This window comes from Osmerus mordax, chromosome 4, assembly GCF_038355195.1.
Source record: "Osmerus mordax isolate fOsmMor3 chromosome 4, fOsmMor3.pri, whole genome shotgun sequence".
NCBI classification, from domain to species: domain Eukaryota; kingdom Metazoa; phylum Chordata; class Actinopteri; order Osmeriformes; family Osmeridae; genus Osmerus; species Osmerus mordax.
In genome coordinates, this window is record NC_090053.1 from 22,306,620 (window position 1) to 22,334,610 (window position 27,991).

The 27,991-nt window shown below is 44.0% G+C and overlaps 1 protein-coding gene across 2 annotated transcripts; it reads right to left on the reverse strand.

Moving 5' to 3' along the window:
• Positions 1-92: 92 nt before the first annotated feature.
• Positions 93-27,988, reverse strand: ppp6r3 (protein phosphatase 6, regulatory subunit 3). 2 transcript variants are annotated; one of them, XM_067233984.1, is made up of 25 exons: positions 27,832-27,988; positions 25,735-25,958; positions 24,951-25,184; positions 20,822-21,008; positions 19,137-19,274; positions 18,762-18,827; positions 18,521-18,633; positions 18,261-18,374; positions 15,456-15,585; positions 15,107-15,259; positions 14,698-14,847; positions 14,483-14,547; positions 13,274-13,389; positions 12,713-12,798; positions 8,326-8,412; positions 7,904-8,001; positions 7,199-7,253; positions 6,824-6,954; positions 6,512-6,633; positions 6,245-6,434; positions 4,873-4,970; positions 4,494-4,677; positions 2,328-2,492; positions 1,512-1,601; positions 93-1,259 (listed from the first exon to the last, which is right to left on the reverse strand). In XM_067233984.1, exons 3-25 carry the CDS (start codon positions 25,175-25,177, stop codon positions 1,211-1,213), a joined length of 2,814 nt encoding a protein of 937 aa, XP_067090085.1. In that variant the 5' UTR covers positions 25,178-25,184; positions 25,735-25,958; positions 27,832-27,988; the 3' UTR covers positions 93-1,210. The 2 variants fall into 2 exon arrangements, with proteins under 2 accessions (XP_067090085.1, XP_067090084.1); XM_067233983.1 differs by lacking the exon at positions 25,735-25,958 and having other exon boundaries at positions 2,370-2,492; positions 27,832-27,977.
• Positions 27,989-27,991: the final 3 nt, after the last annotated feature.

Sequence of the window (27,991 nt, forward strand, 5' to 3'; positions counted from 1 at the left end):
ATGTTGACTTCTTGACATTTTTATGAAACCCCTGACATTCTCCTTGAGAATGTTGTGGCAGTGTGACCCTGTCTAGAATAAGGAGACACCAGTCATGAACAGAGTATTTACAGTAAGACATCATTCATCAAACAATCCTGAATCAGTGTCAGAAAGGTCAAAAGGAATTAGCTTCATAACATATAATTACAGGATGAAATGTAATTATCTGTGGGGGAATAAGGGGCAGGAGAAATGTACCCCTCTGCTGCTCACACCAACAATAAAAAATCAAAATCATAACATTGAGATCAAGCCAGGTAGATGCATGATTGATAGTTTCTAAAACATGAGTTACCCAGCATCTAGACAGCCAAGCTCAGCTACTTATCACCTGCCTCCACAAAGGACCAGCACCGGCTCACAAGCTACGTGTGGACTGGACGCCCCCCCCCCCCCCCCCTCCCCCCTCCAGCCCTGGAACCTTGGGGTTGAACAGTTTGTCAGAGGAGAGGAGGGAGACAACATGAGTATGGCTCTTGCTGACACATCTACTGTAACAATAAATTAAATTAACTATACCAAAAAAGGCTGTCAAATGTTGCTCATGTTGAGAGAATACAGAAACATTTACAAATAATACCAGTGGCAAAAATAAAAACCCTTTTGAATATTAAAATGATCAATTCCATTAATATCAAGTGTACTCATTCACAGACCAACATGGGTAGCCCATTATCATCTCAAGGTAGCTGTTTGCCTTTAATTGAAAATTAAATATCAGATTTTGTGCAGGAGAAAATCCTATTCATAAACAGCTTGGTCTTGGTGACTGAAGGTTCTGACCCTTATTCATCTTTTGTTTCTGTATACATTTCTTTTATAAAATATTTATTCATACAATCATTTTTAACTATAGCAACATTACTTTTTAAGTTTGAGTGGCAAGATAGACAGATCACCCCAGAACAACAGTATATAAACAAATGCAAAAAAACAAAACAAAACAAAAAATCTGAATCCATTAGAGTATGTGTGTGTCTCTTCATTTCAGTTCCAACAGGTCTGTACAACTGTAATAGTATTCTAATATGAATATTGCTGGTCCTGATCTGGTGGTGAAGTTAGTGCAGCGGCAGCTCTGAGTCTGGACTGGCACTGCCCCCTGCTGGTGAGCCAGGGGTGGTGCGTGGCAGAAACAGGCTGGCTAGAGCGTCCACCTCCCTCAGTCTCACGCTGGGCCGTTCACAGCCTCCGGCAAGGGCACACTCTGCTCTGTTCTGGGGGGTGGAGAGGGAGGGGGTGGAGGGGGAGGGAGTGGAGGGGGAGGGATGGGGTGGGAGTGGGGGGGGAGAGGGTGGAGAGAAAGGTGACGGTGTGTGGTTAACAACATCAGCAAAGCTCCTCAAACTGGTGTAATGTCCAAGAGGGCTGCCTCCACTGTGGTGTCTAGAGAAGCAGGGCCTGACCCTAACCCTAGAGAAGCAGGGCCTGACCCTAACCCTAGAGAAGCAGAGTCTGGTGGTTCTTACTTGGCTTCCTCCAGTACAGCTGCCTCTTCTGAGGGGCCGTTAACCACATCGCCAGCAGGTCTGGACTTGTCTTCTGTTTGCTTTGCAGTGCTGAAGGAAGAGAGGGGACATTAGGAGAGAGGGACAACAGCATGCTTAATCACACACGCACACACAAAGTATTATTTTTGATAGATCTAACACTTATTAGAACGATTAATCAACTAACCACTGAGAGACTCCCCATTTAACTAACTGTATGAACAACTTACTGATGCATAATTCAGCCTAATGCATACCTTACAACCTACATTTTTTCATTCACATTTCCTCTCCTATAATACCTTATGGTGTTAAGACAATCAAAACAGTCCCGATTCCTGAGCTGAATCAAGCTTTAATCTATGCAAACCAGACCATCACTTTACTGTTGTAATGTTCTTTTTTTTATGATTTACTAACAAAATAACATTAGGTGCGTCCAAGATGTACTCGGAAGTTGGAATTTGAGTCTCATAAATATTATTATCTACAGACAGAGATAGACAGTACTGTGTCTATGTTGCTACGGTGTAAGTCGGCCTGTGCGTGAAATAAGAGTACACAAAACTACTACAGCAGGTTTTTATAAACTGGTGTGGCTAACCTGGATGGCTAACCTAATCTGGGCTTTGTACAATCTGGGCTTTGTACAAGAAACATTTTCTAATTGGTTTGTTCTGAGCAGAATCGGCTTTAACGTTTCCGGTTTAAAGGTCCACCTTAAAATTCTCATTCCCAAACTGGTTCAAAACAAATATCGAAATACCAATTGTTTCTGGGTGTTGTTCCTTGAACCAGTTCAAAGCCTTGGCCATAACACACCCAAACCTGTCTGACCTGGCTCTGGGACAGCTGGCGGCGGGCTGGGCCAGAGCAGGGCTGCTCTTCACACTCTCGGCTCCTTCTCCCACGGCATACTTAGCAGAAGCCTCCTCCGAGGTAGACAACTTCTCTTCCTCACTGCAGAGAGAACACACACGTTTACACAGAGCATAAACACAGCAGGCAGGGCAGATCCCCCCCCCCTCCCACGCACGCAGCTTAGACAGGACAGATGCATGCAGGATGGGACAGACTACATCAAAGAAAAAAGGATCAAAAGGAAAGTGTTGAAAAGTGGTTGGCTGTTTAAACCAGATGAGAGCTTCATCATGTACAGCTAATGGAGAGCCAGAGTCCGGATCTGACCCCAGTAACCATAGTAACTCCAAACAGCAGCTGGAGAAACCCAGCTGCCTGCTGGGTAACGTCACAGCCTCAGACGATTGGTCTAACTACAGATTTGGAAATGTTCTGATTGATTGAAACTCACGCCAGCCTTCAGTCTTGCTTTTTTTTGTCAGAAAGCCACCAAAGGTCTAGTCAAGGTGCTAAAGAACTGAGGGTATTACTGTTTATAGAGCCATTTCCTTGATATACTGTATGTACGTGTATATATGAAATGAGGAAAGCTAATATTATGGAATTTAAGATAAATCTTGACATGCTCAAGCAGTACTGGTAAGGTCTAGCAGGAGAGTAGTGGAGGCTTCTGTTGCTCAGCAGGACAGTACGGTCCTTTCTCCCTACTCAAACTTTGTCCACCTCACAATGCCATTGGCTGAGAGCCAATAAGAACTGGAATTGAGAAGAGGCAGAGAATAACAGATAATCGTAATCCTGTAAACTGTTTTAACCAATCGACCTCCACAACTGAAACTGAACAACCAGCAGAAAGAGAGCAACGGCCAATTCAGAAAGCCTGGGATTGGGTAATCCCAAAATGGCCATGGCCTATCAAGGCCAGTTTTTTCCCCGTCGTCACTGGACAACGGACAGACATCTGAGAGAAACATGCAAATGGGAATGGCAAAATAAACCAATCAAAATAAAACTCAGTGGCTGACATGAAAACAAGACATGGCAGGCGACTGCCCCCGATTGGCTGTACATACCGATAAGATTTCAACACTCTGAAGCCACACGCACGCCAGAGAGAGAGAGGAAGCTCATGTTTAAGTGTTGCAGTTAATCAGAGGGAAGGACAGTCTTTCTTTAGGTTACAAACACAGACACACAGCAATGTAGGACCTGCAGACTGAGTGATGCATACATACATACATACATACATACATACATACATGGCAGATACAGTAGACAATGCTGGCTAAACCCAGTCAATACAAAGATGTTTAACCATAAAACACATTGGTCACAGAGCAACTTCCTGAGAAGCAGTAGAGGACAGAGCTATCCTGTCCTCAGTAGAAGAGGAGCAGAGCTATCCTGTCCTCAGTAGAAGAGGAGCAGAGCTATCCTGTCCTCAGTAGAAGAGGAGCAGAGCTATCCTGTCCTCAGTAGAGGAGGAGCAGAGCTATCCTGTCGTCAGTAGAGGAGGAGCAGAGCTATCCTGTCCTCAGTAGAAGAGGAGCAGAGCTATCCTGTCCTCAGTAGAAGAGGAGCAGAGCTATCCTGTCCTCAGTAGAGGAGGAGCAGAGCTATCCTGTCCTCAGTAGAGGAGGAGCAGAGCTATCCTGTCCTCAGTAGAGGAGGAGCAGAGCTATCCTGTCCTCAGTAGAAGAGGAGCAGAGCTATCCTGTCCTCAGTAGAGGAGGAGCAGAGCTATCCTGTCCTCAGTAGAAGAGGAGCAGAGCTATCCTGTCCTCAGTAGAGGAGGAGCAGAGCTATCCTGTCCTCAGTAGAGGAGGAGCAGAGCTATCCTGTCCTCAGTGGAGGAGGAGCAGAGCTATCCTGTCCTCAGTAGAAGAGGAGCAGAGCTATCCTGTCGTCAGTAGAGGAGCAGAGCTATCCTGTCCTCAGAGTAGAGGAAGAGTTGAGTTTTCCTGGAGGAGGAAAAGGTGGAGAGGAGGAAGAGTGAGGAAAAAGAGGAGAGGGCTGGGAGAGGAGGAGAGAGAGAAGCCGGTTCAGCCTTGTGGGCCTCAGCCCAGAGCAGGTGGCAGGAGAGGGCAGTGGTTTCCTCACCTCTTGAACACAGCAGTTTCAGTTTTGGCATCTACAGTAAGGCTGACTGTTTCCTTCATGGAGCCGTTGGTGACTGTCTCTGTGATGCGGTCGCTGGCCAGCTCCTCCTCCGCATCCGAGCCCCTCCCAGGCTGGTCCCCCGGGGAGGGGGGCAGCGGGACCACAACCTGCCAGGGGTCTGAGTCTGGGGCAGAGAGGAGGACATGGGGTCAGATGAGGACATGGTCTGTAGGAGGGTAGTGAGTCTGAGACTACAACCAAGAGATGCTCTCCTGAACAACAGGGCCTCTAAACTAGTCTTTCTCATGATCAAATGACATCCATCAATGAGATCGATTAATAAATCAACCAAGCGGTTGGTTCTGAGAGCAGTACTTACCTGCAGACTGCAGGGGTGCGTTCACACCCAGGGGGTCCATGGTCTCTATGCTGGTCTCCATGGCAACCGGAGAGTTGCTTCTAAGGGGGTCTTTGGGGCTGGAGGGAGAGATGACCAGTCAGAATCCCAAAATTCATCATATGTTTACCAATTATGACCAATATAGTCAATTTATAGACGGCGAGTCTTGCTGTGGGTGTTGGGTGAAATATTAATGTTGTTGCACTCTGCCTGGTAGCTGAGATGTTACTTTACACTGTCTGGTAGCTGAGATATGGTTACTTCACACTGTGTCTGGTAGTAGGGATGTTACTTTACACTGTGTCTGGTAGCTGAGATATGGTTACTTCACACTGTGTCTGGTAGTAGGGATGTTACTTTACACTGTCTGGTAGCTGAGATGTTACTTTACACTGTGGGATTACACAGGAAATTCCTCGACTCTGACCCTCTACTGTTAGAACGTCTAAACTTCTTACTTGTTCTCAAGATAGGAATACTATTCAGGGCTCAACATAAAAAAATGTTGGCACTGGCCCGCTGGCCCCAAGACAGTTTTTACTGGCCCCTCCTCCAAAAGTTGTAATTTATCATTGTTACAACAAAACCAAAGACTTAGAAGTTGTGTTATTCTGTTAACATGTTTAACCATTTATTAAACACATGCTGGATATAAAAAGAACAATAATGAAATCACATTTCTAGTGATAAAAAATAAAAAGGTAATAGTCAGCAAAACAATTGACAACCTCAAACATGACGTGCTCTCTTCCCTGCTGACAGCCATCTCTGCACAACTCTGTCTGGCAGAAACTGAAACCTCTGGTCCCTCAATGCTAATATATAAAAGCTTCCATAGTATCATACTGATGAAATGCTAAGTACCCAAGTCAACACCATTCTTCTGCTGCAGTTCAATAGCCTGGGGGAACGAGGCGAACTGCTGGCCCGTATTAATTACGTGATATGCCGTTGTTTTAAGTCGTGCAATAACACGATGGGCATCTACATTTAAGATGGGGGGGGCGACCATATAGAGACACGGTCGCCCCAACATGTAGAAACAGAAATGACATGCCGTCGTGTAAATAAGATAAATAACATAAGGCCATTTAGTTTGTTTAATAAAAGAGCAAGCTATAGACCTGTTTTATAGGAAAGGTAACCTTAAATGACTTATTTAATAAAAATAAAAATTAACTTGACCTTCCAGGGGTAGCGGGGGGTGCCGTTGGGGGGGCGGGGCATTATACCCCCCAATGGCATTATATTAGGGGGGCGGGGCGCCCCCCTAATATAATGGTAGGGGAAACATTGACCGTGTTCCAAGGCTGAATGAACTGTGCTGGCAGCAGCAGTGAGAGATGCTGACCTGACAGGGGAGAAATTGGTGAAGTCAGCCCAGCCCGTGTCCGAGTCGCGGGGAGAGCTCCAACCCGCCGTGTCTGTCCTGGCGGCCGGGGAGGGGGCAGGGCTGGGGCTGGCAGGGGAGGGGGCAGGGTTGGCTGTGGAGCTGCCGGTGTCCATGGGGATGTCGTCAAAGTTGGCTGTCCACACGGGGCCTAGACACACTCACAGATCAGCACAGAGAAAATGCAGCAGCAACACACGCATATGGGGTCGCCGCTGCTGAACTCACCGTCACCCGAGTCCACCTCCATCCTGTCGTCGGCGCTGGTGCTGCTAGGCTCAAACGGGTCTCTCTTCGCGTCCTCCTCCTCCGAGTCGGTGCTCTCCTCGCTGTCCGTGCTGCCGGAACTCCTGACACACAGCCAACCAATCAGGGGAGATTAAGGACAACCAGACACTTGATGGCACATAAAACATGATTCAGGTCCTGCTGCATTGATGACATACTTATTACATTTGGAAATATTGGTGATGCGTGCGTGCGTGCCTGAGCGTGTGTGCGCATCTTGGTGAGCGTGTGCGTGCGAGCGTGTGTGCGTACCTAGGCCGTCTCTGAGCGTCTGGAGCGAACGTGACATCCTTCTCGTCCCAGATGTCCTCCTCATCTGAGCCGGCGTCCTCAAACTGCTGGATCTTCTCCTTGCAGCAGGCCTCAAACAGAGCTATGCTCTGCTGCAACACAGCAACAGGCCCCGTCACATAATACAACCCTCTGTCTGGACTGACCAGCAGGGAAAAATCAGCTACTTAAGACAACTAAATGCACTTGTCATAATAAATAAATAAATAGTGTGCTTTCACCCTAGATCTGGGGTTGCCAACTATAACCCATCTGTGAAAATGATGGGCATTCATTTATAACATCTCATCACGCCCACCTGGTCTAACATATCACGTTGAAGCACAAAATACTTACACTTTCATTTGTATTCAAGGAAAAATTGATGTCTGATATTCTATCAAAGGGAATACTGCAATGTTCAAGAGAAAATAAATTAGTTTAGTTAAAAGTTGTTAGATACAATGACATCACATGACTCCTTTCCATACTGTCACCCGGGCCCCCACAACCAGCTGCTTACTGCTTACACCCCCCACCCCCTAAACACCTGGAGACTAGAAACACCTGGAGACTAGAAACACCTGGAGCCTAGAAACACCTGGAGCCTAGAAACACCTGGAGACTAGAAACACCTGGAGACTAGAAACACCTGGAGCCTAGAAACACCTGGAGACTACCCCAGAGCAGTACACATGACCCACACAGGAGCAGATGAGAGAGGGGAGGGTGAAGTTGATTCAGGCCAAGTCCATGTAAATCAGCTCCAGTGTTTTGTTACCATATTCTATTCACACCGTCAACCTAGGCAGTTGTATTTTGATTTCAAATATGATCATTACAAAATAAAATATAATAATCTGAGTCTTGTCTATGTAAATACCAACACTGAAACCCCCACATATTTGTAAGAGAGCTAGGAGCAGTAGACTAAGGAGTCCCTGGGAGTTGTGTTAAGTGAAGCAGGATAGTGGATGTATTAATACTAGGCAGCAAAGCTGGCTCTTCACAGCAGGAAGGTCATGAGGACAGACAGCAGGAACATGCAGGATCAGTACTCACTCCACAACATCGTCCCGATCAGCAAACTCTTCGTCATTGAAGCCAAACTGCTCAATAAAATTGGACGTCATTTGTTGCATCTGATAATCAGAAAAGGCCTGGCCAACCCAGGACCAACGGTAATGATATAGTCTGGCCACTACACAAAGCTTCGGCAAATATTTGTTTCTTTTTCATTTTTTTAATGAAAAATTCAACAATTTGCTAGCAATGGCTACACAGGTTAATCATTTTATAGGTTAAATGTATATCAAAAAATTAAATGCATGCATTGCAATTGTATTACAGTAATCGTTTTCACATTTGTTTATTACAACTGACATTACTTAGACACGAGACTCCATTAGTACAAGAACATAGTTAACATATGAAGCGTGCTTGGTGCACGCTGCCAGCTAGGTGTGATACGGGTACAGACTTACTTGTTGTAGAGAGGAGTCCTGGTGGAAGCCACTCTCCTTAAAGTCTACTTCATCGTCACTGGATGAGTGGATGTGGTGCGTGTTCACCTGGGAACAACAACAACAACAACAACCACACATCACTAAAGGCCTTATTATACTTCTCCGACTCCGTTACGGACATACGGACGGACTGGTTGAATTTATGGTTCTCCGAAGGCTGTGGGTGCTGAAAACATTTCACCGCCATTAGAGTAGGTGGCGCAACGGTTTTTTGTAAGTCGTTGTCGAGTGTTTATTTACCTAGGTTATCGAGAAGTCGGAGCAAATGTACAAATTAGCCGTTTCATCAAGAAAATACGCACATTTTCAGCAACTACACTGCCCATTTCTCGTCACATTTTAATTCAGATGCTGATTTACATGTACTGTTTAGCTGAAATATGAATTGTAAAAACGTACAGCAATGGCGGTCAAAGGATTCCGTTTGTCCTGTTTATCACGGCAACCCCGCCCCCGCCCCTGACGCAAGCGGTTCTTAATACGGACCAATCACAGCCAAGGGGTATCCGTAAAATGACGGACGGACAGTCAGGAAAATCAAGAGGTGCACGTAGAGCTCTCCGAGGGGCTCGGAGAGGGCGTTCCTTGACGGAGAGGGCGTTCCTGTCTCCGTAAAAACGCAGAAGTATAAATCGGCCTTTACTCCCCACACACAGACTACCCTTCAACAACCCAAATAGATGGTGTGTTGCCTATAGTGCTGGTCTACAGGTGAGGCGTTTATAGTGCTGGTCTACAGGTAGAAGTGTTTATAGTGCTGAGGCCTGTTCCATAAAGCAAGTTTATCGACAGTCAGACTCATTTCTAGTTAATTCGGTTCCATAAAGCCAGCTCAACGTACACTATAATTCCAAAAGTATTCACTCAGCTATCCAAATCATTGAATTCAGATGTTCCAATCACTTCCATAGCCACAGGTGTATACAATCAAGTACCTAGGAATGCAGACTACTTCTACAAACATTTGTGAAATCGCAAAGCTCTCAGGAGCACAATCAACTGTTAATGGTACTATAACAAAGTGGAAGCGATTGGGAACAACAGCAACTCAGCCTGAAGTGGTAGGCCACATAAAATCAATGAGAGGGGTCAGTGGATGCTGAGGCGCATAGTACGCAGAGGTTGCCGACTTTCTGCAGTCATTAGCTACAGACCTCCAAACTTCATGTGATCTTCAGATTAGCTCAAGAACAGCGCTTAGAGAGCTTCATGAAATGCGTTTCCATGGCCGAGCAGCAGCATTCAAGCCTTACATCACCAAGTGCAATGCAAAGCGTTGGATGCAGTGGTGTAAAGCACGCTGCCACTAGACTCTGGAGCAGTGGAGACGAGCTCTCTGGAGTGACCAATCACACTTCTCCGTCTGGCAATCTGATTGACGAGTCTGGGTTTGGCGGTTACCAAAAGAACAGTACTTTTCTGACTGCATTGTGCAAAAGTGTCAAGTTTGGTGGAGGGGGGATTATGGTGTGGGGTTGTTTCAAGAGTTGGGGCCCTTTAGTTACAGTGAAAGGAACTGTTAATGCTTCAGCATACCAAGACATTTTGGACAATTTCGTGCTCCCAACTTTGTGGGAACAGTTTGGAGATGGCCCCTTCTTGTTCCAACATGACTGCACACCAGTGCACAAAGCAAGGGCCATAAAGACATGGATGAGTGAGTTTGGTGTGGAAGAACATGACAGTCCTGACATCAACCCGATAGAACACCTTTGGGATGAATTAGAGCAGAGACTGCGAGCCAGGCCTTCTCGTCCAACATCAGTGTCTGACCTCACAAATGCACTACTGGAAGAATGGCCAAAGATTCCCATAAACACACTCCTAAACCTTGTGGAAAGCCTTCCTATAATAGTTGAAGCTGTTATAGCTACATAGCGTGGGCCGACATCATATTAAATCCTATGGTTTTAAGAATGGGATGTCACTCACGTTCATATGCGTGTGAAGGCAGATTAGCGAATACTTTTGGCAATATAGTGTAGTTCGAACTCAGTTACTATGGCAACTTATGCTGCAAAACTAGCCTGGTCCGGGGCAGGCTAACTGTCAGGCTTAGCCCGTGTTGTTGCTTAACCACACGTTCCTGTAACATTGACCCAACAGGGGAACGTTCCTGTAACGCTGACCCAAGGGAGAACGATGATTCACCGCAGTATATCTCAATCTAAATGATCCCAGGTTTATTTTCATAGCTACATAATTGTTAACAGTGGCCTATAACTGAGTTAGCGACGTATGGAGAACGGGCCCCAGGTCTACATGTGAGGTGTTTATAGTGCTGCGGGGTGTTCAATCAACGTAGATAACGCAAGTCGCGCTTACACGAATAAGTCTCACTTGGGTAAACGTCAACTTAGACTTAAGCCTCAAGCCGTTCCACTAACGTTACTTTCCACTAACAGGCACCGCTAATTCAAGCTAGACCTCAATAAGCTTAGACTGTGCAGCCCAGATCAGGCGATCGTCGAAGAGGAGTTATGTTGCAAAAAGCAAAACCAGCAGAGGGGTGTTATTTTCAGCAGCGTAAATTTATTTTTTTTGTCCCCAAAAAATTGCAATGTTGCCACATTTAATGCGGCAAGAGGGGAAAAACTTGAAAGGACGTTTAAGTTATAGAGATTAGGTCAATTTTAACACTGGTCTGCCAAATGTATTCGTTTTGATTCAACTATGAGGCGTCTGATCATTTACTCTTGGGAAATAAGACAACTATTTCATTCTACACTTCACTCTTAGAATTTTGAGTTGTAAATGAGCAGCAAAACAATATATGCTTTTAAATCTATGTAATCTTTATAAATAATAAGTATGCATTTTTATATAAAATACACTGAAATATAAAAATGAAATAAAAATGTCATTAAAAAAACGCACCCCTCTGCAATCGACGCAAGCAAACACACCCTACAATTTCCCCAGAAATTGTACCCTCTCTAGTTAACGTTGATTTGCAAGGAATGCAAGAACAGCTAGATAGCGAAAACACCTACTGTAGGCATGTAAACTAATTTAGCTTGCTAACGCAAGAGCATAGGTAGAATGTGTGATGATTTTTTGAAGTTTATTGGCAATGGGGCTAACGCGTTATTTCATGTTCCTGACTTTCATTCGAATAAATAACCCATACATGTAAATCTACAATTCACAATGCATGTTTGTCCAGATCTTTGTCAGGTTATTTGTTGAACGCTGTAACGTTCTACCCACCTAAGTCGATCCAGTTTGCTTCGACAACAGAAGCGGAAACAACTAACGTAATCATTTCAAATTATATCTAGTCAATGTGTTGAAAACAGTGTTGTGTAGACACAATAGATTTATTTGTTCGTTTTTATTTCAAGTCTCCACCTTCGTTGTTTCAGTGAGTGCTGTTGGCCGTGTTGCGTCTTTGCTCCTCAGCTTCACTCGTCGTAACCCAACCAATCAGCACGCAGCTCATCTAAATATTAATAAGCATACCATAAAAGGAGAAAACCTAGCGTTTTTTCCCGGGAACATTAAAAATTTCAGGGGGCATAGAACTAGCCTGGTCCTAACCAGACTCTCATACATTTCATTTGTACAGAGAGTCTGGCCTCGCTCCATTGACAAGCGTTGACTTCCTTGTAGGCGGGTACTCTGTTGAAGTTTAAAACTATTGGATCTGCCCAGAGCCACTCTGATCTGCCATAACCAATCGCTAGTGTTCGCCTTAGCCAATTCCTTCACCACTACTGTAACATCAATGTCATCGTTCTCAGCCACTCTCTCTGTTCGCTGATTGGCCGGTAGAAAATTATCCGGAGACATCTGACTTACGTACCTCATGGCCAGACCTAGTACAGAAGCAAAATCAAAATTGAGCGGAAGTACGTAGGAGGGCACAGCCAGGCTAGCATAAAACAGCACCCGGGCCATTTTCAGCCCAACCAATATTACATACCCTATTCAGAGACCTTTACGAAGTGTGAAATACCAAAAAAAAATACATTCTTTGGAGATGAAGTAAACACATAAATTCATTCATGTCTGCACTTCAAAAAGTCTGCACTTATGTTTCCGAACAAAGTGCTTTGCGCGCAGGAATTTACTCGACGGAACCGTCTGTTGAGATTCTGTTTCCGCCTGTTTGAAATTATTTGCAACACATTTTAGTTTAGCTTGACTTTTAGCCTGACACGGATCAGGCTAGTTCCGAAGTATAAGTTACCTTGGTTACGTAGCTAGAACTAGAATAAGCCACCTTAATGGAACGGAACTCTCGCTGAAGTAAGCGAGACTAAATAAGTCTCGCTTTTCCTTAATCGACGTTGATGGAACACCCCCCAGGTCTACAGGTGAGGCGTTTAGTGCTAGTACCTACCAGGTCAACAGTGTTCTTCTTGTTTGTGTCGGCGAGCTGGCCGGAGGTGAAGGCCTCCCAGCGCTCCCTGTCCTCCTCCACAAGCTCTGAAACCACACAGCAGGTGAGTCATCCCTCACTCTCACAGCAGGTGAGTCATCTGTCACTCACACAGCAGGTGAGTCATCTCTCACTCTCACAGCAGGTGAGTCATCTCTCACAGCAGGTGAGTCATCCCTCACTCTCACAGCAAGTGAGTCATCTCTCACTCTCACAGCAGGTGAGTCATCTGTCACTCTCTCTCACTCTCACAGCAGGTGAGTCATCTGTCACTCTCTCTTACACAGCAGGTGAGTCATCTCTCACAGCAGGTGAGTCATCTGTCACTCTCTCTCACTCTCACAGCAGGTGAGTCATCTCTCACTCTCTCTCCCTCTCACAGCAGGTGAGTCATCTGTCACTCTCTCTCCCCCTCTCACAGCAGGTGAGTCATCTCTCACTCTCTCTCCCCCACACAGCAGGTGAGTCATCTCTCACTCTCTCTCTCACACTTTTACATCAAGACAGCAGTTGCCTAGTGACCTGAGATGAGCTGTTGAATCTGAGCTCCGTTGGGGCCCTTGTCACAGTTGTGGACGATGGAGTTGGCTATCCTGGTCAGGTGTCCCATGTAGCCTCGCCGGCGTCCGCCCTCAGACCTGCATCACAACAACAACATGGTCGGCTAAACAGAAACACTTGAACACCTAGGAGGTCCGGGGAGCAGAGGCTACAGAGCTGAGATTACTACAGCTGGAATCAGGGTTCTTGCAGGTTTCAGTAAGTCAAATTTAAGACCTTTTTAAGACATTTTAACACCATAAAGATTGAAATTTAAGACCTACACGACACATTACCCCAAAAATATAAAAATCAAATAAATTCTGAAAACATTTTATTTAAATGAATTCAGTCATTGAAAAAGCATACATTTAATTTAAAGATAAAGCAATCACATTAGTAACCAAATTGAATATTTTTGGGGCAAAGTTTGCAGAGAGCCTTGTACCTGGAGCTTGTAACCAACAGCAGAAATTGCTAGCCATGTCTCGTTGAAAGTACACTTTCCCATTTTCCACACGTAGCCGAACTTTAACAAACTGAGGAAGCACAGACGTATTTCGCGGGCAGGTATTGTATTCATCACAGGATTTGTAGTTTCATCACCGCGTACGTACCAACACCAATATCCCCCAGAAAGAACTACAACACACCGAACCAATGTTCTGAGGGCAGCATTCTGCTGGTTTCGTTTGTAGCAAAGACTTGCTTTGTAGGCTACGACTAAATACTTTTTTGCTACGTTGTAATAACTTTCTGCGGCCAGCTTTTCTGGAAATGAACGAGGGTATAACCTTTTTTAGACTTGACTAAATTAAATTGAAGACCTTGTGGGAACCCTGTGGAATTAAATAAATTGAGCTATTCAGGCCCATTTCAGCTGGTACTGCAAAGTAGATTGTAAGATTTTTATTCCAGTGACAAAAAGACCAAAACCACTAAGGTCAACCATCTAGCAACAAGCTCCCAGTCTGGTCCCAACCCACCTGGGTAAGGAGACTAGCTCCCAGTCTGGTCCTAACCTACCTGGGTAAGGAGACTAGCTCCCAGTCTGGTCCTAACCCACCTGGGTAAGGAGATTAGCACCCAGTCTAGTCCCAACCCACCTGGGTAAGGAGATTAGCTCCCAGTCTGGTCCTAACCCACCTGGCTAAAGAGACTAGCTCCCAGTCTGATTAAAAGATAACTTACTGTTCCTTCTCGTTGGAGCTCCAGGCGTCCAGGATTCTCTGTATGAACTGACCCTTCTGGAACAGCTGCAGGCAGAGAGAGGGGTGAGCATGGCTGAACAGTCTGCAAAATGCACTGCTCAGAGAAGAACAACCTACAAGAGTACTGTTTATATGCATTAATTGTACTTGTCTCTACAATGAGGGGTGAGGCAGGGAGGGGCGAGGCAGACTCACGTGCTTGATGAGGTGGCTCTCTGCCAGGGGTTGCTGGTGTGGCTCCCTGATCTCAGGGCTGTGGGCAGGGGGAAGGGCCAGGATCATGGCAGTGCAGATCTCAACTTGGATATGCAGGAAGTTATTCCATATATATTTGAAGTACATATCCTACAAAGAAGAGTTAAAGGAAAAAAAACCTTTAGCCTTGATGGTGGTGTCATCTGTTGAGGTTGAAATGTTATTATAGAGGTAGCTGTGTTTCCTCACCAGTATGACCCCTGGTCTGTTCCCTACTCACCAGTATGACCCCTACTCAACAGTATGACCCCTACTCACCAGTATGACCCCCTACTCACCAGTATGACCCCCTACTCACCAGTATGACCCCCTACTCACCAGTATGACCCCTGGTCTGTTCCCTACTCACCAGTATGACCCCCAGGGTGTTGAGGGTGATGAGCTCCATGCTGATCATGTGGGTGTTGGTCTGCAGCAGGCTGGCCACCAGACGCACCACGTTCAGCCGTGTGTTCCCCACCGGGGGGTCCAGCACGCCCCAGGTCGTCCTCATCACATGTTTCTGACAGACACACAGCCTGGGTTACAGTACCAACACTACTTCCTCATCCAGAAACAGGACTAATCAATACATTTAAAAAAGACAAACAATTAAAACATTTATACATCATATGTTTTACCAAAAGTGTTGTGGGTAATATTTAATCAGATGTGACGATTCTAACTAACCTTAGACAGGTGTAACGATGCTAACTAACCTTGGGGGGCTCCAGCAGAAGCAGGTGGAAGTCCTTGAGGCGCGGTCTGACAGCCTCCAGGATGCTGTGGTTCACTGAGAAGGCTGGGTGGCTCATGCCTGGTGGACAGGCGTCCAGGTGGCCCTCGAACCTGCAGCAGAGAGAGGCGTTGAGATCTGATCTTTCAGACCCTCCGGAGCTGGTCGGAGCTGTGTGTGGCCACAGTCAGCTGGGTGGACATGATAAGCTGTCCCTCTGACAAGGAAGTGGACATTACATTTCTGAAAAGTGTCAATGTTCAATTATGTGTCAGTACCCGGTATGTCAGTACTGGGTGTGTTAGTAGGTAGTGTTGTCACGATACCAAAATTTTGACTTCAATACCAAGTTTAGAATCGCAATACTCAATACCGAAACGATACTGATTTGATACCTAAAAGATCACAGACAGTCAAAAGGGCTGATCACATTTTCAACAAATTCAAAGTTTATTAACAGCCTTGTAAGTCAAATTGCAAGTCTCAAACTAGTTTTTCCAATTGCAATGCTGTTCGTTAAATTTACAATGAATGTCTTTTTTTAAATCAGCCGTTCTGTGACAATATAGAGCCACCTTGACATGTAGCTAGCTCATATCTCTACTATGCTATTTAGCTAGTGACCTTTTAAAAAAGCACCAAAATTAGACCCCCAAATAACTGTAGCTTAATATATGTGACACGGTCCAGCGAAAAGGGTCTGTTTTTATTGTTTTAATTTTCTTGCATACTCCAAAAATTTGTGTTGTAGAAGCCAATAAACAACATGTTTAGGATCACTAAACACTCATAATTTGTTCTTGTTCACCCAAGCTTCCAGTTAAGTTGTGGGTGTATCATGCGTGATGTGCATTACAATGCAGACTTTTCCCTAGGCTACTTATAACGCGGTTGTCTGTACAAAGTACGCCCCCATCCCCCCCTCCTAATCAAGTAGTGAATCGGCAGATTTGGACTCGAGTCAAGTACCTTCTGCGTGTTCGCTGTACATTTGTGTCATACGTTCGTTTTAGCCTACATCCACGGACTATACAATGAATAGGCTAATCTCGGGCATTGCATCGCACACAGGACTTTTTCTTTGTTTACATTTACATTTAGTCATTTAGCAGACGCTCTTATCCAGAGCGACTTACAGTAAGTACAGGGACATTCCCCCGAGGCAAGTAGGGTGAAGTGCCTTTCCAAGGACACAACGTCAGTTGGCATGACCGGGAATCGTACTGGCGTTGTGTCCTTGGAAAGGCACTTCACCCTACTTGCCTCGGGGGAATGTCCCTGTACTTACTTTAAGTCGCTCTGGATAAGAGCGTCTGCTAAATGACTAAAATGTAAAAATATACAGATATACATGTTTTGTTTTTTTGTTTAATTGCTGACTTCCTGTGCACCTTTTATCTTTATTCTGTCTGCTATCTCCTCCTAAATGCAAACAAATTGACTTGAAACTGACTGACTTGAAACATATTGGATATTTGGCTATAGCCTGTTTATGTTGCAGTTAAGTTTGTATTATTTTTCCACAGGAAAGCTACTGTATACGCTCAAAGTTCTCTTGAGAGCCTCTAGAGAGTGGAATGTTGCACATGTGATTCTATTGTTGTGATTTTTATTTAAAGATTGTTTTAATTTTAATATTTAATATTATTTACACATTTTATAGTAAGCGAGAGAGCTTCTACACTGGAATGTTGCACGTTCCCTGCAATAGAACGGATGGTTGTCAATTCATGATACTCTCTCGTCTCGTAATTTAAATACAATACCAATGTTGTTAAGAATAATTCATTTCATAAATAATGCTACACAATAAATAGAATGCTTCAATCGACACCGTGATCAGTGATATTGGATCGGCAGATACTGATTTCAGTGATCGGCACCAAAAAACCTGGTCGGAGCATCTCTACCAAAAACGTAACACATAACTTGAACCATAATAATGTTAGGTATATTGCAATGTCGTCAGTGCAAAAATAGTGCGTGATAAAACACACGTCTAGGATAAGTCAAGAAAGCAGGATCCTGGAATTTGATGTGGTGAAATAACCAGCGCATCTAATGATTAACACAAAACAACCACACCTCTCTCAAAGCATGAAAAGGTCAAAAGAAATTGAAGCTGAATATCTGGGAGAGAGCTTTCTCGGTTTATCAACATTCAGATACGCGTACTATTTTCAGATTTCAATGTATTCAATGTATTTTCACATCATTTGAAAGCTTCCAATCTGCACTTTCACAAACGTAAAAAAAAAAGTGAGAAATGATCTTGGCCGACAAGGTCCCCTTTTCATCAGACCGTGTCACATATTTGTCGTTTTGGAACTCACATTTTCTAATATGCTTGCTTGTCATGCTATTTATGATATAGGGTCAGCCTGACATACGTATTTCACCATCCTACCAGCTGGCTAGCCAGCTAGCCTTTTCGCTAACCTGTCGTTTTTTGTACTCGGCGTGTAGGTCTTGGTGTCTGCCTCTGAGGTGCTTGGCGAGGTTAGAAGCATTTCCTCCCTTGAACAACACTTTTATAGCAGCTTTTACAAATAGGCTTCGTAATGTCCGTGTGTTTGCCATCAGCGTCGGCTCTGTAGGTAAAGTAGTCCCACAGTAGACTTCAGAAACGCTTAGTCTCGTTTGACCTACAAGTACCGAACATTGGGAAATTCTAATACCGAACCGTTTTTAACAAATAAATATCGAAAAGTACCAAAATGTTGGTATACCGTGCAAAACCAGTACCACGTGTGAACAGGGTCAAACAGCCCCTGGGGAGGGAACTCACGCTGGTCTCCGTGTTTCCAACAGAGTGAGGAGGATCTGAATCACGCTGACGATCGCAGACTCATTCTTCTCCTTGTCAAAGATGTTTGTAAGCAGCTGCTCTACTGTCTCTTGTCTGAGGAGGAAACAAAACGCTAAATTTTTATAGCCATTTTTAAGACCGTGCATAAATATGCAACACATTGCATAAATCAAGTCCACTCAGGACTGCTGTTTGCAGGAGGGCATGCTGAAAACAGCTAGAGGCATGACCAGGCCTACTTCTCCAGCGTGGCCAGCAACGGGTCAGGCTCCGAGCAGCCCTGGACCTGGAACATCTGATCCCTGCTCAGACGGATGATCTCACACAGGGACTGGGACGCGTTGGAGTGCCTCTGGGGGGGGCCAAGACATCATTACCACCTCCGTATAAAAACATACATTTGAAAACAGAAACCATTCATATAGAGACAAGGTTTAGGATCAGTCTCTTTTAGAAACAGCTGATAGAATGGTTCCTCACATCCTCGTCCTGGGACGACTGGACCATCTCCACCAGCCGCTGGATCACCTTCTCCTCATTCAGCCACTAAGGAGAGCACCCCAAGGCAAAGATGACTCATGACTTGTATCATTAGGCTATGATTTAATTACTATAACATAACAGCATGAAACAAAACCACAGACGACTTTTCAGCCTTCACTAGCTTCTGTGGATTGTGGGTGTTCCACTTTAAACAACCCACTTTTCCATTTAACTAAACATTCACTTAAAAATGTGAAAACAAAGAAATTGGCTCAATACAAGCATAATGCACCTTAGTCATACATGTAAACACAGCAGCCTAACAGCTAGTCATACATGTAAACACCTCCCCAGCAGCCTGACAGCACTCACATTTAACACGTCCTGTCTCAGCTGCTGTGGTTCGATGCAGGTCAGCATGCGGAGCAGCAGGTCCATAATAGCGGAGGTTCCGATGTGTTTTATCATCAAGTCCACAAAGTCCTCTCTCTGCCTCAGGAACTCCACGATCTACACACAGCAGTTATAACAGGTAGATCACATCAGTCAGAGGCCACAGTGTCAAACTGTTCAATTAAGCACATGGATTTTCTGCGTTTCTATTGATGTAAGTAGGGCTGTCCCCACTCAGTCGATTAGTTGATCGTTTGGTCTATATGCTCTCACATTTACATTTAGTCATTTAGCAGACGCTCTTATCCAGAGCGACAGAGTACAGGGACATTCCCCCCGAGGCAAGTAGGGTGAAGTGCCTTGCCCAAGGACACAACGTCATTTGGCACAGCCGGGAATCGAACTGGCAACCTTCGGATTACTAGCCAGATTCCCTAACCGCTCAGCCACCTGACTTGGTCGATTTTTTTTAATCAAGCTGTCGTATGGTAGTGTGAGATCTGATTCCCTGATGTTCTACAGAAATTGTAGATTATATTATTCAAGACAAATAAAGCAACTCAAAATATATAATAATAAAAAGGTGTTACTCTGTTTTCCCTTTCGTTAATCTGCGTTTGTTTTGTTCTGTTTTTTGCACATGGCACTTGAGCACAATTGTAGCTGTTGGCCTAAACTCTACCATAGGCTTACTTTGTCTACAGTTGGTGTTAGTAATCCTTTAAGCAAAATGGCAAAGAAATCTGTGGTATGGAAGCATTTTATCAAAGTACCGTTATTAAGTGACTCAAAACATGTTGAATGCACACTGCCAACAACGGTTTATATTCCATAGTTCAACGTCGACTATGATGTAGCCTACCACTTGTAAACCTTAAGTTGGCCATCGGATCATTATTTTACAGTGTGTAGCATATAGGACTAGGATTTGTATGTTTCAGAAAGTTTTAGGCTATGTCTGCTTATGCTGTGCTATGTCTAACCATCTGCATTAAATTTTGAACAACTTTTCGATTTCCCAAAAGGTTGATTTGAGAGACTGTACACTTTCAACACTTACACTGAACAAAATTATAAACGCAACACTTTTGTTTTTGCCCCCCATTTTTCACGAGCTGAACTCAAAGATGTAAGACTTTTTCTATGTACACAAAAGGCCTATTTCTCTCAAATCTTGTTCACAAATCTGTGTTAGTGAGCACTTTTCCTTTGCCGAGAAAATTCATCCACCTCACAGTTGGGGCATATCAAGATGCAAATTTTCAACTTTAGCTACAATGGCTTTGGGAAACGGCCAATAAAACTAAGATCTGTCGTACGATGGATTCTAAAATCAACTTAGGCTTACAACGCTTTTGGGAAGCGGAGCCCAGGTTTTCTACAGTCTGGGTGCCTGAGGGACTGGGAGTGCAGTGTGGGGGTCATGTCTGAGGGACTAGGAGGGCAGTGTGGGGGTCATGTCTGAGGGACTAGGAGGGCAGTGTGGAGGTCATGTCTGAGGGACTAGGAGGGCAGTGTGGGGGTCATGTCTGAGGGACTAGGAGGGCAGTGTGGAGGTCATGTCTGAGGGACTAGGAGGGCAGTGTGGAGGTCATGTCTGAGGGACTAGGAGGGCAGTGTGGAGGTCATGTCTGAGGGACACGTTTCCCCCCGGAGCAGCTGACCTGTTCAGGCTTCCTGCCAATGAGAATGCTGAGGACCTTGGAGAAGAAGCTGGCCAGCAGGGGGTTGAGGGGGGCCTCGTTCTGCAGGAACCCATACAGCTTCATCAGGAGGCCCTCGTCTTCGCCCAGCCTGTCGTTGATCTGGCCCACGTCAGAGGTCAGGAGTTCACAGGATATGTTGGGGTACCTGAGAACAGGAGACAAGCTCACTCTTCAGTCTGAATGCAGGTGTGACCATGTTTCACAGCCACAATATCTACACAGTTGTTCTGTCTTGATAGCCCTGGGATGGTACAATACACTGGCACAATTTAATAATCGGAAGTGTACTCAGGTTATGAAATGGAGGAAACTGCATGTGTATTGAGACACTTTCTGAATACAGTCAGTAAAACAGCAACAGGGATCTACAGTAATGATTATTGCTCGTCTATGAGACTGTGGTCGGTGGCCCGGCGACCCTCTGGGAGGGACACAGAAAGAAACTGTAGAACTGTAGGTCCACATTTTCAAGTTAAATGCATCAATCTGGTGTGAACCTCAGGTGCAACTTCTAGAGCTAAATGAAGAGGCCCGATGGATGAAGAGGCCCGATGGATGAAGAGGCCCGATGGATGAAGAGGCCCGATGGATGAAGAGGCCCGATGGATGAAGAGGCCCGATGGATGAAGAGGCCCGATGGATGAACTTTGTGCAAAAACAAATATCACAATGTTGTGCTCTAGACGAGAGTGATGACGCGATAGTGATGATGTCTAATTTGTCCCGCCATAGTTTCGTAACGTTTCAAAATGAACCGAAAATATTCATACACTTCATATTACATGATATCTCTAAAATTGTGTTTTGCGCTGTTGCTTTAGCAAAGCATCTCTCACTCCCAGTCAGTCACCCCCTCTGTCCCCCCCGCGGTACATGTGCAGGCTTTCAGTCATTCACACCCGCACTGGATCCTTCATGGCTGCCTGTGTCCAAGACACTTTGTTTTGCCACACAAGACACATCGTATGACTGCTAACAAAGTTAGTTGTCAGACTCCTTGCTTACATCTAGCTAACTAACGTCAGCTAATTATAAATGTTAACGTTGTAATTACAAGCTGCTCTGACAACAAGCTGCTCTGACAAGCTGCTCTTACAAGTAACCATTTTCAGCATCTGAGGAGCAAGTTGGCTCATCATGTAACTATGGCTATAGATGAAGTTGAAGTAGCTAACACTATTGTTTAATGCTTAATGTTTCTATCCTTGATTTTTAGATCATCTATTTTAAAGAGAACTAAATCCACCAATTCAGTAATATACATCAACAGAAATAGCCAGCTAGGTTAGCTAGGATAGTTTGATGGCAGGTAGTTCTCAGGTGCAACAGGACAGCAAGTGAGGTTGACAGCAGAGAAAGGGACAGTAGGTCAGAAGTTGGTGTATGTGGGAAATAATTATTTTGTCAGGGTATATGCAGGAATCCTGAACTTAATTTCAATACCTTTTTAAGACTTTTGAAGACCTTCTCAAAATATTTTAAGACCTCATCGCCACTTCAAGTTCTAATCTGCAACAAACCTTTAACTTAATAAATAGTTGTAGTTTGCAAATAAATCTATAGAGCACAACCATACAACAGAACTCAGATATAGTGCAGTCATTTTAAGCCAAAATGGGGGTCAACCTAGGACAAATTGCAACAGAAGCAAACTCAACTGATTTTGTATCCTCAATATGTCCTGACTAAGGAAAAAAAAAGCCCAGAAGAATCCCATTAGGGGAAAGTTTAAAAAAGACTATTCATACGCCTATTCATTCTTTTTCTCCCGTGAATAGGGTAACATTTTTAACCTTTAGATATCACCATGAAAATTACTAAATTGATTACTTACATTAAGACAAACAAAATTTATTAGGCCTACAAGTTTTTAGAAATTGTTTGTTAACATGGGCATCGGAGTGTTCTTGTTTCTCGTAACGTAGCAACCATGGTAAACATTTCTAGCTTTCAGTTTCAAGATAGAGAAACTAATCGCCTGTGTGGCTGCATATCCAGTCCTGTACGATACGTCTCTGTATTTGTACAGAGACATTAATAAAAAGAATGAGGACTGGCGCAGGGTTGCCGACGTTGTCGGTGCTCCTGGTGGGTTTTTTGTACTTTCAAATTCAGTCTCGTCACATTACGTAACTTCGTTCTGTGGTACAGTGGTCATATCGACAGATTAGTAGAGACTTCGAGTAATATAATAAAACGTGTTTACACATGTCAACGTGTATGTCTATTAAAATTTTTGTATAGGCTACAAGTTGTATTTTGATCGATATTGCGAGTACGTAAACCCAAGTCTTCAAACTTTTCCATGACGTTATACAAACTACAACAGTGACTTTAGAGAACTACAACTCTGCATTAATCTGTCTGACACCCCCCGAGCATGGTGCACTGTGGGAAAGCGAGCGATGGCAAGCGATTCACGTCGCTGGAGTGTGAATGCCTCACAGTTGTTTTCAGCGACAGGCTTCAGCCATTGTATAAACTCATCCTTCTCTAACCTGGGGCCAGTTCTCCGTACGTCGCTAACTCAGTTAGCTGGATTTGATTGTTGACGATTTCTCATTATCTTGGATTGTTCGGTTCTTTGAAGCTCATCCTGGACTTGCTGTCATAGTAACAGGTCCGTAAACTTAAACCTGCTCGGGAGCAGGTTTATTTTATGTAAACACGATTAGATTGAGGCTTTACAAGCAGAGGTGATACAGGAAGTCTGTCACAGACGTCTTGTCCGTTTTTACTACAGGAACCTGTTGCAGAAGGTGCAAGAATAATTATCAGAATTTAACATGAAACTGAATTAATTGCTAATTGCGTGATAGATAGGCTCCTTAAGCACAGCGCGATACAGTATGCTAGCCTATACTTTTTGAGAGGATAGCCTATCTTTTTTTGTGAGGGTGTCATTTACATAATACATTTGTTGAAACCACATCATATGACATTAAAGATGATAAATGAAAATATGAAAGTATGAAAAAAAACAGGCCTAGCTTACTGTAATAAGCGATAAAACACGTGGTCACTCCTCTACATTTAATTTGGTCTGCTACTTTTGCCAGCCCTCTTTCTTGGATTTTGCAGACTTTGAGGTGTTCCCTGGCGTTCTGATAAAACCTTCAAATTCGGAGTAACCTTCGAGCAAGCTGTTGCTCTGTTGGCTCTGTTGCGGAAAAAACAGGGCGCTCATTTTGGCCACAGTGAGCACCAATAGACTTATGTGAGCAGCCAATAGCAGCGTTGCTGATCAAGGTTTCTACCATCGATACATACCCCCTTTTAGACCAACGTATAACTCAATCCAGCTATACTAATCATAAACAACAAGTGTGTTCGAAGAACCGAATTAGCCAGATCATGATAAGCAAGATGATATCATCTTGGATGTGTCATTTGATCTTGGATGTAATAAGCGACGTACGGAGAACGGGCCCCAGGAGTCCGCAAATTTACATTTCCCCATTTTGGAGTCTGTTTCGCTGCGACATGTAGAGGGCGACACATCACCTAACCGTGCATTTCGCAAAATATGTGACTCGCTGACCGAGCATGTCGTTGTTTATAATATGGGGAGGAAAATACATATATTCAGGCACTTTTTGGAGTCAAACCTCTTTGGACAAAGCTTGAACAAAATGTAATACCTCAAAATCGGAATTAAGACTTTTTAATACCTTTCAAGGGCCTTCCTTTTCCCAAAATTGATTTATCAACTTTTAATACTTTTTAATACCCCGTGGATACCCTGTTTGTTTATGCCATCCAGGTGAAAAGAAACGCTAAGGTGGAATCCTGGACGGCATTATGACTGAGGTCACAGACATGTGTGCCAAACCTTTAACCCATTGCACTTACATGACAAACAGCATAATCTTCTTAACTAAAAGAAGAGTACTACTGTGCTCATGGACTGCCTCTCAATTTTGCGATCCGGGGCTCAAAAAGTGCACCAGCTCAATGGATTTAACCCTACAGGGACCCTACAGGGACCGACAGGGTCTCTCAAAATCCTGTGGGCAACCCTGTATGCATGTACTTGACTGCAAAAAGCCTAACATTACATTATGAGAAAACTGGGTTCTAAACTCACTTATACTTGATCTTCTCATCCACGTCGTCGCTGGGCTCCTGCGTGATGTAGGTGACCAGGTCCTCCATGCACTGGGGCCGAACCAGGAAGTCCACCAGCTTGTGGTTCTGGGCCTTGCACTCCTGCAGCACATCCTCTTCGTCCATCACCTCTGTCAGCGTCACGTCCTCCTTCTCCAGGAGCGTGTCGATGTGGGACGTGGTGTGCAGGTCGAACTTCCAAAACATGATGCTTCTGCACAACCATATTAGGGTTCATTTTTTATTTTGATATAATACAGGAAATTGAATAGGAGGACTGTCTATATCAGATCCAAAAGAAAAACATGCTCCGTTTACATATGTAAATGGAGCGTCTGTAAACAGGATATTTGTTATCAAACACACCAACACCCTTTGACCCCCCAGATCCCTGCTTTGTTTTGACAGCATATCATTGCGACAGTATGTTTCCAGGTTACCCAGTAATGGTGGTGTTGAGGTATCATTCATATATATATATATATATATATATATATATATATATATATATATATATATATATATATATATATATATATATATATATATATATATATATATATATATATATATATATATATATATATATATATATATATATATATATATATATATATATATATCCAGTTTAAGTGAAACCAAGTCTAGCCTGTTTAATATGTGCTTTGTAAACCTCCCCTCAACAACTAGGAACACATGGTATGTACATGATGTACATGCAGTCTTTAAATTGCAGACAGATTCAGAGTAAACATCAAGCTCACCTGACTGGGGTCGAGTCCAGAGGTTGAAACTGATTAAAAATAAAATAATGTTTGTGCTCTTTGTGAGATCTGGCCCATTACAGGCTCCACAGGCTGCAGTGACAGAAGAGGCCCTTGGACACAGCACACAAGCAGCACATCCAGCTCAGCTTAGCTCAACAGCACACATGCAGCACATCCAGCTCCAGCTCAGCAGCAGCGCTCAGCTCAACAGCAGCGCTCACCTGCAACACAGAACACATACAGACATGTCACCCTTCTGTAAACACTGCTGTGTCAGCGTTATTTATGGTTTACAAACGCTGTTTTCAACTCTTTAGCATAACTGCTGTTTCTGAACCGACATTAAAAATGACCATTTCACACATCTTCATGTAGCTTACTGTAAGTAGCTCAAGAAACCAGGCTGAAACAACTCAGGTCCCTTGTATTACAAGGGATTAATCCTGGTTGAAAATGAAAGACTTGTCACAGTTCGTAACAGGAACACAGTTAGCAGAGTACCCTGCTGTTGCACAGGTACAGATGCACTAGTACTGAGGAGAACATGCCTGTAAAAATACACTAGGTAATAGGACAATAGTGCAGCAGCCTTATGAACAAAATAAGAAGCCTAATCCTATGAGAACACCCGTCTCAACCAACAGCTACAACACAGAGCCCTGGAGGCCCAACCCTTCCGCTGTGAAGCAGCTTGTGACATCAGTCAATCAGATGCACCCTTGAGTCGCTGTGTAGACAGGAAAACAGGTTACCTGAGAAAACGGAATTGTAGCTAATCGATATAATTTAAGATAGCTAGTTAACCAACCAGTCATTTCAAAACCAAAACTACCCCAAGTGTTGTTTTGAGCTGGCTGACATCAATTAGGTAGCTAACGTTGAAAAAATTAACCAGTCAGTTCAACATTAAATCCACTACTTCGCGTGACTTTAACAATCCTGTAAACGATGCCAAGGGAAAAACTAACGTTGAAAGCCCGAGAGCTGGGCGATTAACTCGTTAGTACTCAAAGTCGTGTTAGCGTTTGCTGTCTAAAACCACAAACTTTGCACCAGTTGTTAGACAGCAAAATGCTATCAGTCAGCACAGACAGGTATAACTGGCCAGCGCAATCTCTTGCTCACTAATGTATAATTTATGGCTAGCTTGATGCAAATATCAGGGTCAGATAGCAACACAACTTCAGTTACTTTGCAACCATGCGTTACTCTACCTAGCTAGCTAATGTTGGTTGAATGGGCGTAGAATAGCAAGATAGTTACTGTCAGCGTTGTTTGATTACCAGCTAACGACGTTAGCTAGTGGTAGTTGCTACTGAGCTGCAACCGCGTAGCCAACGGCCTTCTTTAGCCATTTCAATGCGCATTGCACTTGGAGGCCAATATTTAAAAAGCCAACCGGGCTTACCATTTGTGCTAGGAGAGACATCTGCCTCACCCACCTGATGGCAGGTGTTATTCTATGTTTAGCAATTTATTAATATGGCTTAACGTAACTAGTAAGTGTATCAAACTAGCTAGAGCTAGCAGTTAACGTAATCTGAGAACAGGCCGTGTCACGGTACTCGGTAGCAGCACTAGAAGCTAACTTGTCAAAATGTTAGCCAATGAGAAGATGACTTGCTAGGTTTCTAGTAGATACTACAGTAGTAGACGTCTCTGTCGTGAAAGGAAAATATTATTCTCGGTAGCTACGTTAAGTCTAACCAGATAATATTAGTTAGCTACTGTAACATCAGTGACTAGTCTGTCTTTCCCCGGTTAAAAGTCAACATTTTCAATGAAACCGCCAGAAGGGCTACACTACAGTGCCAAGCCTGACGTCAACTGCAGTCTCAGAGTTAGTGTAGGTTAAAACATACCCGCAGGTTAAGTTTGCTATCCGTTTAGCTAGCTAACCCTACAAAGATCTGCACATTATTTGCTAGCACTACCTAGATAACGGCACAAAATATTCCGGCTTGCTCTTTGGCCGGGTACGTCGTCGGCTAGCAAACTGCTCGTAGTAACGACAGATACTGTAGCAAGATGTTAGCAGTAAACTAGCTAAGTAAGGCAAAAAAGAGGTTCGTGAAGGGGCTAACAACTACGTACCGATAAACAACTGTAAATGGCGAGTCCCCGGCATGTAGTTCATTTGGCCATTTGCCTAAAGTCTTAACAAAACAAACATATACAAATTTCCAAATCATAGAAAGAAAAATAAAGTGTTTACAACTGGTTCTTCCAGGCGCGAAAAGGTAGATCATCAGAG

Coding starts and splice junctions, on each gene's coding strand:
- ppp6r3 (XM_067233983.1), bottom strand. CDS start 27,929: ATGATTTGGAAATTTGTATATGTTTGTTTTGTTAAGACTTTAGGCAAA. Junction 13,390..14,482: donor AGCTCCAACGAGAAGGAACA/GTAAGTTATCTT, acceptor GTTGTGATGCAG/GTCTGAGGGCGGACGCCGGC. Junction 1,260..1,511: donor GCTGTACTGGAGGAAGCCAA/GTAAGAACCACC, acceptor TCCACCCCCCAG/AACAGAGCAGAGTGTGCCCT.